At 40.4% G+C, this 15,426-nt stretch overlaps 1 protein-coding gene across 2 annotated transcripts in view; it reads right to left on the bottom strand.

The window, feature by feature from the left end:
• The window catches only part of LOC121084904 (tubulin polymerization promoting protein), a 66,929-nt gene that overhangs the window by 42,530 nt on the left and 8,973 nt on the right, over positions 1 to 15,426 (bottom strand). For both annotated transcript variants that reach the window (XM_040586957.1, XM_040586958.1), the window contains exon 2: positions 10,352 to 10,669. In XM_040586957.1, the coding sequence (XP_040442891.1) occupies positions 10,352 to 10,662 (311 nt within the window). In that variant the 5' untranslated portion in view covers positions 10,663 to 10,669. The remainder of the gene's footprint in view (positions 1 to 10,351; positions 10,670 to 15,426) is intronic.

Consider the following 15,426-nt stretch of genomic DNA (forward strand, 5'->3'; position numbering starts at 1 on the left):
CTGGGGTGTTCTGCCCGATCTACGACTGTCCAAATAGTACAGAAACATTCCCTTCCTGCCCTAGGTACTGTGTCTTTTTAGTAGGTGGTGGATCACATGAAGTATGGGAGGCCAACATCACCTAGCAAAATGGCAGACTGCGAGCACTGCTGCCCCCACACACCTTTGTTTAACAATCCTTTTTCTCAACTGACGTGCTGAATGAAATCAACCATACTAACACTCTGATGGGAGAGCTGCAAAACTTGGAGCTGGCTACTATGGAAGCAATGCTGCTCCTCAGAACAGCCAGCAACTTGGGAGCAGCACTTCCGTGCAGGAAGGCAGCAGCGTGCTGGCAGCGCTTGCACTGCCAAAAAACGCTGGTGATGGGCAGGGGCAAGGCGCTAACATTGCTCCTCACCAGGACGGTACGCGCTTTAGCCACAGTCTTCCCGGCTACACTGTCAACTGTGATCACCCTTGCTCAGCTCCTCACTGAAACTGGCTGGCTTTCTGTATTTGCTCCTTCAACCATAAAACTTTAGTACCCAATAGCATTTCTTCCTAGAAAAGGTTGCCATAGAGATCTGGTTATGTAATTAAAATGTTCTGGGAGCCTTCAGAATCAGCACCACCGTCAGCAATCTGAGCAAGTCTTTTAAAATTATTTATTTGCTGGTAACATCCAGAACCTTTGTAAAGAATGAGACCCTCAAACTCACGAGGAAAAAAGAAATTCTCAAAGCCTAAGTCTTTCCTTTTCTGGGGATTATACCAGGACTCCATACCAAAAGGATTTAAAAATAAATTAAAAAAAAAAATAATCATGGGAACACATGCATATGCATTAAAAAAAAACCTGCAAAAAGCCAGGAACAGGTGTCAATCTCCAAAGAAAAACCCGGATTTCATTCATGTTTCTTCAGTTTAGTGTGCACACAGACACACAAAAGAAAGCGATAAGCCACTCCAATAAAGCCAGAAAGTAGAAAGTAACACCCATTTTAATCAATCAGGACAATGACTTTCAAAGGACTGGTTTCCAGTAACGCCACTCAGGTGTCTCAACATTGCAAGTCCTGGCTCTACATGTAGCGCCTAAAACTCCTCACCGATGAGCATCTGGCTACAGCCCTCTTAACCTTCTAGATAATGGGAAAAATTGCAAGAGCTGGTGTCTCCCAAGCCAACCCATTGTTTGCTTTGTTGGGTTTTTTTCAAAACAAACCAACCAACCAACCCCCCACAGCTGAAGGAAAATAAAAAACTGCATCAAATGCAGCATGCTCCCCTTTACCAGCATCACATCCCAATTCTTTTAGTAGCTTTATAGACATAGGTAGATTAAATATAGCTTAATTACAACATTTACGGTATATTAATCTTCTCTACGAGATGGATGATTTCCAGCTAATGTCTTTATTTTCACAGTCAAACAACATACATACACGCATCTGCTTTAGACGTGCTGTTAGTGCCTACGGGGGGTGTGTGCGTAACTTGGAAATGGCTGACCTCTTGGGTACCAGATTTAAAGTCAGAGTCCACATCATGGCTAATCTATTGCATGCTGATTATTAAGGATTTGACCTGATCTGTAGAGGGTCCAGGTGACTGAAAAGAACAGGTAACTGCAATTTTACGTAGTAAGAAGGAGATCCTAAATGTTAACAATTCTGTCTAACAACAAGCTACGCTGATTACTCAAATCTTTCTACAATAATAAAGCTCATAATTAGAACTACAAACCTGTGGCGAGTTCCCATGCTACCAAGGATCCTTAAAAGAACCTGCCTGCCCCCATAGCATCAGGTGGTGCTGGGTCACGCTAATGCCCATTTTTCCCCTTGTGTGTGGGCACTAAGCCCGGGCTCAGCTGACTCTGATGGGTCTCGTTGACCCCCACGAGTGCCCAGAGTACTCAGACTGGAGACCTGCAGGTGGAACACGTTTGTGACTGCTCCTTACTGCCAGAAGTCAGGAGCTTCCAGCCTTCTCCATCCTGACAGTCTCTCTCCACTTGGTCTCCAGCTGCTGCTCCTTCCTCCCCTTGTGTAGCTTGGGTTTTCCACAAATACCACATCAGTCTCCTCCTCACCCTTCCCCTCAGCCTGGGACCTCGGGGCCTTGGCCATAGCACATCTCCCACAGGAGAGGCCACCCCTGCCCCGACCCCAGGGACAGGCAGGAGCCCTCTGCAGCACAGGGCCTGGACAGAGGGCTCCAGCCCTGGGGCCCAGGACTCCATGTGCTAATGGCACTCCTGTGGAGTACCACTGCATCCCAGCGGGTGCCCACGTGCTGGGGACCACGTCCTGCAGCATGCAGAGACCACCGCTGTCCAGCCTTCAGGCAGACCCACATAGTGCCAAGTGGAACTCCTGAGCCTCTCTGCGCTCCTGCTGCAACCACTGCCACATCTCAGCTGCTGCGCTCTCGGGGCTGCACTCTGGCTTCCTTGCTTTCCCCTGATGGGTCCCTTCTGGTGAGAATACAGTCCCGCCTGCATTGCCAGCACCCTGAGCACCCACACCCAGCTTTGAAAGTGCTGTCGCTGCTGCACTGCCCTGCCACCCACACCACCCTCGGAGCAAATTCAACTGTGCTGGGCCCTGAGCAACCTCACCCAGCTTTGCAGCTGGCTCTCCCCCCGAGCAGCAGGTTGAATGAGACCATCCCAGGTCCTTTCCATCGAAATTACATTTCTATGTCAGGGACACAGTGGATATACACTGAGCTTCAACTGGTTTCACTTTGAGAGCCAGCAATGACCAAAGCAAGTATCTGCTCCACAGAAGGTGTAGAAATGCATTTGACAGCTACAGCACACTGCTTTTGCTGCAGGGAAAGAATGAACCTCAGTCTTGCTCAATGGATAGGAAGCAATAAAGATCATTATGCAGCCATTATCCCTTGCAACTTGCTGTCTCCTCCCTATGCCAAGCCTGCCTGATCCCTGACATCTTAATCGTCTTCTACTTCAACCCATGGAAACTGAGAAACTACACCGATGTTTAAGAATATGGAAAATATTCACTTGCTAATCAGTAAAACTAACACAGATTTCACATAGATGCAATTCATAAATGAAAACCAGGTGCAATATGATCACACTAGGCTGATTTCCAAAAGAAAGAGAGTGGGGGTGGTGTGAGGGGTTGGACAGGACAGGAAAAGACCTCTAAATACCCACAAGACAAGATCTCATACCAGATCCCTACTACTCGAAACCAGTAGAAGTAGTCCTTGTAGTCCACAAGCAACATATGCCACAAAGTGTAGCAAATACCACGCAAGCTGCTATATAGTGCTGTGTATATCATGCAGCATTCCATATCAGCCAGGAAATGAATCACCCACCACTGTATCTATAGGTTTTCATGTGATGTCTACTCACACAAAAAGGTGTTTTTAAAATCATAATCAGCATACATCTTTAGAGGTACAGAACTTACCATCTCACATGCAAAAAGCAAGCCTGCGTAACAAGCCAGTGAATCTAAATCTATCTTTCTTCTCATAAGTGATCACTGGTTTACTTTTAGAATTTATGCCTCTTGGCAGAAGTGGGAGAAGTGTTACTTTGTTTTTTTAAATAAAAAGCATTTCAAGGATAAAGTGCAAAAGGCAACATTACATTTAGCTTCTTGGTCAAGAATGAAAAATATCTCTTAATTTCAATTAAAATAAAGTACAGATGATGTGGCAAAGAACACGTTCTGTGGTAACTTTACCTACATTTCTACCTATAACCACACTATTTCCCAATTATCCTGGGAGAGATTTATCAGCACAGATTATGCTCTGCATACCATTCTATATCCACTTAAAATTTACTTCCTCATGCAGACATTTTAAAAGTACAGAAGTCAACTGTTATGCCTACTTCATGCATAAAGTAGCATTACACAAATCAAATTCTGTGTCACTAGAAAAATAATCTCCCTGGTAGGGAAGTAAAACACCACTTACAACTAACATGTGCTTCATTTATATACAAAGACCACTTCATATCTATTTACATATTTTAAAAAAATTAAGAGAAGCTTCAGTAAAACCTCTGCTAGACATAAATGACATCAGAGAATCTCATGGAGAGCGAGTTGTTTTGAATGAGAGTCACAGTACTGGTGTTGAAGTACTACTCCTTTCAAATACATGAAGAAAGCAAGAAGCATCATAACGTTTTGATACAAAGAAAAGACAATAATTATATTCTAGGTGACAAATAGGGAAGGCATGCACTCATTCTTGCCAAGTGTTATCTTGCTAGCTGCTTGGAGCAAGCATCCTTTTTAATTCTTCCACAGTCTTGCAGCAATGGTGAATTACTGTTGAATTAAGACCCAGCTGGTCTCCGGTGGAAGTGCTCCTGCAGAGACCTGATGGATCCACACTGTGGGAATTAGGCTAAATAGCTGACTGTGCAAGATATACTAAGGACAGAGTATGGGTGGAACTGCGCAGAAGTCAGGGCACAATAAAGTGTGTTGTGAAGATTCTCCATGGGAACAAAACCTTCCTTTCTCAAAAAGATGGAGGAGAGTTTTCTGCCCTTTAGAACACACGGCTTCCTCAGCAACAAGAAAACATGTCAAAGCAACATAAGAAGCTATTAATGGAATTTGAGAGGACAATTATGCTTTCACTTGATCTTTTACCAAAAATATTTTAGAGGGCAGGGAGTAAGGTATATTTAAAAAGCTTCTGTAGATTAACTAGTCTTCAGTTAACAATCCAGTATAGAACCACAAAAATTTGTTTAAAATTTAACACATAGTAACATGAAAACAAACAAATGTTTCCATGGAGACAACTACCTAAATAAATGCTCACAATGGATCCAAGGTGTGACGTCACCCAGGCCTGCCTGCAACCATAGCAACATGCCAGTGTAAACAGAAATATTTTTATTTTTCTGTCTAATAATGTCATAGAATTAGAAGTTTTATGGCAGTGCTTAAACCATATTCTTGCAGTGCTGAGTGGTAACACTTCTAAAATAAGAGCAGAGGCATTTCTATCAAGGCTATTACTATTACCATATTAACTACATACAACAAGTGGAGTATGTGTATGGCATAGCTAACATATCACATTTCCCAGAGCAGTTGTTGACCCCAATAAACAAAGAAATTTAAGTTCCTAAGGCAACATGCCAGAATGCTGGTCAGAGATCAGTAACATCTATTCTTCTTGGGTATTCTGCTTTCCTTAATACAAAACCCCTGAAGTTCTTAGACTGCTGTGTCTCACTGTCTTGCTGGATTAAAAAGAATGCAGCCACATGTTGCTTTTCATACCAAACACACAACATTTCTATGCCCTTCTCCTGTATCACCAATGAGCTTGCTTTCTCCGAGGCAACAAGATTCACTAAACCCATATTTGCACTCTGCAAGCACAATATGAGACACACAGGCTACCAACTCCTGCAACTCTGGAAGAGTAACATAAAAGAAATTGTCATTAATGAGGAAAATTTCCAAGAAGGCAGGCAATTGTTTCAGCCATTAAAAAGACACACACGAAAATCTCATTCTTCATGAAATCCATCCATTTTCAAATGCTACTGCTATGTCTACAAATCGTAGGTCTCTAAATTCAGTAGACCCAGATTGCATTACCAGTCTTAATTTACAAAATATAAAAGAAAGATATCTATATAAAGTTCAGATAGTACGTGAAAAATTAATCCTTGGAACAATCAAATATTACTAAGCTGTTTATATGAAAATGTGGTATTTTAGCAGAAGCCTGAGCTACAGGGAAACTGAAGTTGTTATCATTACAAAAGTGGTGAAATACTGTTCTTGGTCCTGTCATGAAAATGTCACAGTCATTCATAAAAACTTTCCTTCTCATAGAACATGTCTGTGACTTTGTCTTCAAGTATGGCAGAGAATTTAGGGACCAGTTGAAAAAAATTGCTTCCTACAAAGTATTTTCAGGCTTTTTTTAAAAAACAATTTTATCAGCAGGTTTTTCAGAGAAAGAGTTGCTTCATTCTTGCCATTTAAAAAGAGAAAGCTATCCTGATACCGATCAGCAAAAGAGATTTTTACATTACCTTAAGCAAGGAGCTAGCTTTGAAATAAAAATTTACCCTGCAACCATAGTTACTGTTGTATGCACTCCAATGAACATATGAAGAAGAGTCCAACATCACAAGTTTTGACTGTGAAACTACAAAATACAGCAGGGAAAGTCTACTACATAATTGCATTTACAGTTATGTACACTTCTATCGGTTTTGCTGCTTTTTTCATAGATTTAATCCCATAAGATACTGCAAAACTTTGTAATTCCCTCTTCACGTCTTGCTTTTACAGCTGCAACATGCACAAAAAGATAATTATACTGCATGAGTATCTTTATTGTATGCTTTTATAACCAAAAAAATTAAAAATTACTTTTCTGCTTATTACAGAAATGGCAGTCTATCCCAACTATATTAATGCAATCCAAATATTTGGCAAAAGTGTAAGTGGTTTTCCTCTGATCTGTAGTGGTGCAAATTATAAATATGCATACGTGTGACTACTCTCACAAGTGGACTTTGGCTTTTCATTTCAAGTAATTCCATTGCAAGATTCAATGCTGCTTAATTTCTTGGATTTTCCGAGCTGAAAATATGAAGTTCTTACAATAGAAAAGAAAAAAAAAAGAAGAAAAAGACATCTATTAAATCATGTCTTAACACATCTTACATTTCAATCTACCAAACTGGAAGGATTTGCAAGACCCTTAAGAACCTACAAACAAAAACACTTGGGGAGAAGGGGGAGATCACTCAGTTTTTATCTTTTCTTACCAAAGAATGCAATTCTAGCAGTTCTTCTTTCATGCCTGCTACTGTGCATTTTCTGCATTAGACCATTCATTCTTCTTGTCCTGAAGTACATACAAATGCACTTATATGAAAGCCTTCAATGGACTTTTTATGCAAGATAAATAGACAAATTACACTTCAGTCTGCCCTGACATCCTCGTGCAGAAGGACAACAGCATTCTACACTTACTGTCTTATTTGTAACAAAGGTTCATCAGAATTTCCTCAGCTTTTTTAACAACCTTATACGAACTAATCTCTGGAAGACTGACACAGTTCCAGCTTTGAAGAAGTTATCATGGACTATTCAAAACTTTCAGAAGTTTTGTTCACCTGGTTTGGCAGAGGTGGGGACAGGGGTGTTGAATCTACAAAAATGCTCATTACTTCTCAGGATAGAACAGATAAAATCTCTCCTGCAGTAGAGAAAGTCACCAATCCAAGAAAATAAAACACTATCTTTCAGTAGCTCTTAGGTAAACATATCTGTTACTAACTTCCCTCTTACTTTACCCTGACTGTCAGCAATGCTGTGTTCCTACCTATTTTGCAAGTAACTATCGCAGAACAATAAATGAAGGCTGGGAAATTTAGCAAGATGACAAACATGGGCTTTATACACAGATGTAGTAATTCATAATCCAAAGAACAATTCTATTAGATTAATTATTTTCTAACATTCGGACAACATGTGCCATTGTCATAAACTGTAGGTAGAGCTGGCTAGAAGCAAAACTTGCTAAACACAGTGGCTTCCCAGTAACAGACCCAAGAGAAAACCCAAGTCCTACTGCAATGCTAGATAGCAACTGTAGCTGGATCTGACAGATGTCTCTTCTTACCTTTGGCCAGCTCCCTGGCCAGACTACAATGGCCAAGACCCACCAGCCCCACCTCACTGAACCACTGTGGCTGTCCCAGAGTCCATCTCGAGAGATGCCGACTGGCTGAAGAACCTAAAGCCAAAGTACAGAGTCTTCTGACACACATAAGCATAACCCCTATTATGCTTATGGGTGTATTAGGCATGGAAGCAGCACTCTTGTGCATTCTGGGGAGTTAAGAGTTTCAACAAATGGGGAAAAACTTGGGTTGTCAAAAAACCTTTGTGCTCTGCTGGGAGGAAGTTGCCTGCAAAATGGAAATGAGCAAAAGTTTATTTTGCAAGTATGCCTGTTTTGAAGCATCATCAAATCTATCATTATCCTTTAGCTTAGGGTTAAATGTGAGGCAAAAGAGAAAGCAAGGAAAAGCAGTTGTATGAACATGCTTGAGAAACCCTGTATACTCAGCCTATGCATAAACCTCCTAGGTTACAGCATATTACTAACACTTGAGTAACTACAGCCATTAAAATCTTCCTTTGTTAAGACTTAAAATACTAGATGTGAAATAAATGTGATTGAGACTAAAAGGAATTGTTGACACATGCTCTCAAGAATAAAAATGTAAAAAAACCCCAACACGTCAGGAAACATGGAAGTATACCTACCGAAAACATGCACAAGAAAACCAGACCTTCCTAATAAAGACAGCAAGTCTCAGCTACTGTAAGTTTCCCCACTTGCCTTTTAAGAGGTATTAATTTAAAAACATAATAATTTTAAAAGATAAGAATGGATAAAACACGTTATACGTACACGCAGAGGTGAGGAATAAGCAAGTAATTAATAAACAATTAAGATAAAGATGCTTTTGCATTTAACGCAGTTCTCTTCTGAACTATTAAATACCAGATAAAGAGAGGAAAAGATGGCACGTTCTTTCAAGAGAAATGGCAACGCTTCACAGTGGTCATGGGAGAAAGGTCTGAGAAACTGCTGAACAGGCACAGAGACGGAACCTCGGGGCTGAGGAGGGGCTGCTGAGCAGCTGCGAGGGGACACCTCCCCTTCCCCTGGGGCCACGGGTACCCACCTCTCACAGCTCCTCCAGAGAAGAGGACAGGACTCCTCCTGCCCCTCAGGCACCAGAACCGACACTCCCTTGTACCTGCCAATGCTGCATAGCTGCTTATGCCGTACCACTGCGCTGGCCTACCACTAACTTGCCCAGATACCAACATGAGAAAGCAGCGCTAAGATTTTTTTCTCAGATGACAGATACAGAGAAATTTTTAAGTCAATGAAAGCCGAAGAAAAATTGAAAATAAATGCCAGCATTGCCTATCATAGATCAAAAAAGAAACAAACAACCCTACCGCCTAAACATCCATTTCAAATGACTAGTTCACTGACAGCATACCTGACTCTGGCAACACAGCTTCCAAAACGTACAAGTAGGGACTCAAAGAGAAAGTTATTTTATTTTTATTTGTTATTATTTTTAAATATATTTATTAATATTATTATTACAAGATCAAGTGGGCTGGAGCACGCATATAGAGTGTTTTAAATTGCCTAGTAAAATCCCCAAGGAGAAAAGTAACAAAGAAAGAAAGAAATAAAATACATAATGTCATCCAAACTGCGCATGTTACACTGGACAGCCTTTGGAGATCAAGGGCCTTTTCTCCTCTGCCTTTCTGTGCTTTGATGCACTCTTGAAGAGTCAGTGCTTGTAGCCAGTTTTCCAAACTACCCTTGTCAGCAGCTAGGTTTGCTTGTCCTCCCCAGCATTACAGCAGAGCAGTTGAAAGCACAAGCCAAACAGATGTTCCTACAAGCTGCAAGTACAATTAAGGGACCTTTCTTAAAGCTTGTCTGACTCCTGGTTGTGTTGGGGGACATTTTAAACAGTTACTGTGGTATTGAACAGCGGTGGGGTGGGGAGGACAGGGCTATCAGATCAGATACTGTGGCAGGTGAGAACGATCCAGTTCAACCCACCAAGCAAGAACAAAAACAATTATTTGGGGCTTCATACAGAATATGCTGGAACAGCTGAATGCCTTTCCTTGGATTTGATGACTTTCTGGATCACGCTTGCCTAGGTTTTCAATCTGGGGAGAAAGTTCAACTAAAGCTCCAGTCTGCTCACAAGAATAAACTAGGTCCACTGAGATAATCCTAACCAATTAATCACAGCCATCAGTCTCCATCACAAATTCGCCATCAGTATGGCATGGCCCTACAACACTTTAAACATGAGTAGGTGGTGTGCTGGACACCAGGACTATTAGAATAATGGCTTTTAGTACATGTCCCAGCTTAGCCTCATTCTTCTGAGGCTAAGTTTTGGCAAGATGTGAAACTACATCCTGACTTCATCCAGATATCCTTCAGGAAACATTCACATTATTTACTGCGGTAAAAAAAAATTACTTTTCATGAAATAGCCCACATTTGTCCCAATCACGTCATACCTCTTCATACAGCGTAACACCTGTGACACTGAAGTCCATTTAAGACAGCATGACAGAAGCTGAAAGCTGTATTTTCAGACAAAGCAACACAATTTCATAAAAGAACACAAGAGACCAATTGTGACAAATACAAACAGTGCCTTGCAACATCTGTAAGCAACAGAAGGTAAGTTTAGATGATATCTACAGAACATGTTGGGGAAACAGGGAAATGATGGCAGAAAGGAACTTACTTGATTTTACTGAAGACAATGTCAACATCTGTGATTGTCACGTTTTTCCCATCTATCACATGACAGTCCTTACATAGCTTTGACCAGTTCTTCCCATGCATTTCTTTTCCTGTGGCTCTTGTATCACCATGGATGGCAAATTTTCTAAAGGCCTCTTCCAGAGCACTTATTTCTCCTGCCATAGCCCCCTCATGGGAGCTGTTTGAATCACAGGATAATCGTTTTGCTGCTCGGTCCTTTGCTGGGTCCGAAGGAGACTTTGGAGGAGTCTTATTCGCAGGTTTGGTCATCTTTCCTTTACTGTCAGCCATTTTTGTGCTGCAAAGAAGAGGGTAAACTCAGTACATTAATTTGCACTAGGTTCACTTTCTGTTAAGCTACAGGCTACATTCATGTCACAACTTATGAAGAATAAGTGGTTTATACAGCTAGCAAGAACTCAGTGCCCTCTACCATCAAACAACAGTCTACACATAGAACTATGGAATTCTGCCCATCTAGAAAAAAATTCTAGCATATTTAAAAAAAAAAAAAAAAAAAAGGACAGGGAAAGAACATTCCAAAATGGGGCACAAACCTAACTTCACCATTATCAGCCAACAAGAGAAGAGAGCATCTAGGTATTTGTGGGGGTGTGTGATTTTTTCTTTTTTCAATGGCTATCACCACGGTCACTTTACTGATCTGAATATAAGTATTCCCTTTACATTGTAGGCATTACTACCTACTTTTATTTCTGATGGAAAAATAAGCAGCACTTCATTTTCTGGACTGTGGGGTTTAAATATTTTTTTTATTCATTGACAAATTAAGTATTTTTAAAGTGCAGCAAAAAATATTAATGTTATAACCCTTGTGTTATATAATGTAAGGGCTAGTAAGTAAGGAAGCCTCAGAAATGCTTAGACAAGTCTCTCTTGTTAACAAAACCATTTCTCAAGTTTATGCCCAAAGAACTGTAGCTGTGGAATTAATTTGGAATGAATACATTCATGATGCAGGAGCACTGAGAAGGGATGTCATTACTGCAGAGAACAACTTTCAGATTACCATGTTCACGTAGGACAGGTTTGCCTCTTAAAAGAAACCATAAACTGAGAAACAGAACACCAAGTTATTTTCAGGTGTCTTCATAAAGAAAAAAACCCTAACATGCCAGAAGCATCTCACGGAAGCCTTTGCTTTTTGCTCACCCACTCAGCTTGGCAGAAGCAAGAGGCACTGAAAAGCTTAGGGATAGGGTGCTCTGTGTGCCTGTCCCAACAGCTACACACAGACTGTAGCCCAGACGCACATCTGTGGTGCTGCTAGAAATTTTAACCCATAAAGAGGTGCTTAAGGTATCAGAAGTTGGGCAAATGCTAGGTAAGGGCTGGAAAGCCCACTATACTTGCCTCATCCACTCTTCTGAAGTCACAGCTACACATGGTATGCAACTAATATGCAAAGGTTGGTATGTATTTCTAGTTAAGATTTTAGTTCCGCATCAGATAGAAAGCTCTTTTAGCTTATATACTGTACTTCAATACAAACTCCTCAGCAATGGAAACAATTCTAGAATTCTGCCTCTTCTGATATTGATTAAGCTCTGTCACTTGAGTAGCCAAGGCATACCCTTTCCTGCAAGCTGCAACAGAACTAACTGTAATTACCTTCTCTGCAGCAGTTACTGCTAAGCTTCATGATTAGAAACAACCTTTTAATAAAAATTATACTAAAGGACCTTCATCCTTTACACTTGAGCAAATGCAGCATGGCCAAATCACTACTGTCTATTTTGAAAACATTCAAGTAAATGTTTAAAAACCTTGTTATATCTTAAGCCTGGAGATCCTTCCATTTTGTTTACAATGCCAGCACAAATTCCAGCCAAATAACCAAAACGCTAAATTAAAGTTAATATGTCAGGAATTTACTGACTGTTGCCTGAGAGTTCTAGATGCACCTTGAAATTAAAAGAAAAGCACAGAGGGAGATAAAAAGTTTGAAAATGCAGAAGTTCATTAAAAAGTTTAAAAATTCACCAATTCCCATTTCCATTTCCTTTGCACCCTGCCTCTCTCCAAAGAACAGCAATTTTACCTCAATAAACTTTTCTGATAGTCTGCCAACACTGAAACTCCAAACTATAAGTACCCACAATAGTAGCTTAAGATTTACAAGTATTACAGATGCATACATGTTTACCAAAATAGTGCCTACATCAGTCTGAAATGTCTGATTCACCAGGCTACGCATTCTTTTGCTAACAAAACAGTGATGAGCAAATGTAAGAAGAAAACAAAAACACTGTTGACACAATCTATGCAAAAAAGAATTACATTAAAAAAAAAATCAGATCATGAAGATCTATGATCCACCTCTGTCTGTGAGGCAGCCTGACTTCCAAAAGCAGAAGTCTCTTCCAAGCTTCCACCATTTCAAATCTACTAGAACTGGAAATTAGAACCAGAGATCTACCAAGCTAACACTAACTGGTGGAAAGGGAAAGCAGGGAGAGTACACATCAGCAAAAAGAATAACGTGTGTATAGGACATTAAAAACTGAAGTTACCTCCAGAAGAAGTAACAGGACAAAAGGTGAAGATCTGTTATACTGAGGTGTGTGCAGCTCATACCACATTGCCATTTTAGCTTGTGCCAAATAAACCTTCCACAAGATTTTTGGGGATAGCCTCTGCCTGCTCTTAGCAATTCTGTCAAGAAGCTATGCTCCGTGTGAACATCCTTGAGACACTTGCACAGCTTACAAACTGTAAGTAAGAAAATGCCTGTGCCGCTCTGTCTCATCTGAAATTAGAAAAAATAACTACATGTCTACATCTTTAAGTCTCCCCTGAACAAAATCTTTCTTTAGCCAGTATCAGCACCTTGCTGGCCAACTCTGTCCAGTCCCACATCACCCATAACCACAACTCAACTTTGCACAGCACAGCACAACTGGGTTTTAAAAAGCAAGTCATGATTTCAAATGATGAGCTGAAACCCACACTTGAAAGGGTTCCAAGTTTCTAAATGGTGTGATTTTTAAAAGGACTACATCATTTTTCGTCTGTACTGCTGTCTTATACTGTCTTTAATATGATAGCTGTAGTGATTGAAAATATTTTTTGCTTACTTTCAGTTGCTAATACGTTAAAAGTTTATAAACTTGGCATAAGAAAAATTCTTAAAGGAACATATTTGGCCTTGAGAAAGACACTTCAATTCCAGACTTAGTTCCCTCAGACATCAATAAATGAACTTTGTATTGGGCTGTTTTGAGTTTTTCTGGGCCAGGGGGAATAGGATACACTCTACAGAAAAGGTTTCAGTTTTGAATGATGAAATCTGGTACACAAAGTGGACTAATTTCAAAGCAATCCTCACCAACTAAAGGTCAAGGATAGATTAAACTAAGGGTTCTGCTGTGGCTGCCAAAAATTGTCATGGATACTCTTTCTTGTTGAACCGTAATTACAGTTTACTTATTAAAAATCCCATGTAATAGCGTGAAATTTACTAAAAGAAGCTACCTTGTTTATGAAAATACTGACCTAGCCTCAACTTAATTTTTTGTTTCTTAACATTAGAAAGAACACACTCTGAAGAGAATATTTATTAATATACTATATCAGAAGGTAAAGAATTGCACAACACAGGATATGACATCAGATTTTTAATGATGTCAGCTCCTTTAACTTTTTTTAGCTATTAGAGATGAGGAAGGACATCATGCCACGTTAAAGAAATGATCTCTAAAAGAGAAGTACAGAATAACTTGTTTGCTAAAAATTCAAGATCAAATGCTGGTTTGAGTCTTCCTTACCCTTTCTCCCTTAGACAAAGGGATCAGCAGGCACTTGCTGGCTTCTGCCAGAAGGAAAGATTAGCAGTTACTTGTGGAGGGGCCACAGCAGGGTGATAGATGGAAGTGACAAAAGAAAGCGACTACTCTAAAGTACCAATTCTGAAATTCAGTAACATAAAATTAAGCCACTGTTCAAAAGCCTAAACTGTGAGGATACCAACTATAACAACTGCAGTTAACCAAAGAAACACCTTTCATCACCACCCAAAAAGTCTAGTATGCACACAATTAGATAATATTACATTTCCAGAGCTGGCAGAGGGAAGGGAGGTGGGACTAGCCACCCATCGCATCCTCTCCAAGTACTGCTGGCTCCAACCTAGCAGGTCCACATCACAAAAACTAAGAAAGAGGTATAAGCAGATGCCAGAATTCAGAAGGCTTTGTGAAAGAACTGTCCCCAAAAAATGGAGTTCCAGAAATCCATAAAATATTTAGGCAACCAGGTGTTATGATCTGCTATAATCTGTGTCATGTAATACTCCTTTAGCATAATGAAAAAGCAGTTCTTGTCCCTTCTCCCACTCTGCAACAGGTAAATAATACAGCACATCACAGAGACATATCTATGCAGACAGAGATTAAGCTAGGGATCAAACTGACTGAGGTCATGGCTAGTCCATGCTAAAATAGACTGGAAGTGTAGATCTGTGTTCTCAGCGTATGCCTAACCCATTAGAAAAAGTTTTCTCATATCATCAAACTTCCTTTCAGCCAGCAGCTACAAAACATACTCGTCTGCTGACAGACAGCTGGGAGAGCTCTCCCAAATAAAGCCACCTATTAATCTGGATTCTCCCAAAAATGAGGGAGACAAGCAGCTATTGTTCCTGTGAATTCCACTTGCTGATTCTCTATAGTTGCACCAGGTACATGTAAACAAACCCAAAGCCTCAGTACCGACCAACTGTCAGCTCTACTGAAAGATTTCGACGAATTCACTCTTTCACTTACCTAAATCCTCTCCAGGTATCAATATAATGCAGTGGAGAAATTTCTGGTACAGCTTTGATTTAGATTTGGGGGAATTGCTCTTAGAAGCAATCCATCTCTCAGCGCCAACAAGGAAGACCTGAAGTCTTACTAAAACCCAGAGTATTTTTGCCAACAACTTCTGCAGCTTATGCAACTCTACAGAATATCCATGTGTCCTACCTGGTCAGAATTCACTGCAGCATCTTCCCTGTCCCTGAGAACTAGTGCATGGCTAATCTGCTCAGGAAGC

This window comes from Falco naumanni, chromosome 3, assembly GCF_017639655.2.
Source record: "Falco naumanni isolate bFalNau1 chromosome 3, bFalNau1.pat, whole genome shotgun sequence".
In the NCBI taxonomy this organism is placed as follows: domain Eukaryota; kingdom Metazoa; phylum Chordata; class Aves; order Falconiformes; family Falconidae; genus Falco; species Falco naumanni.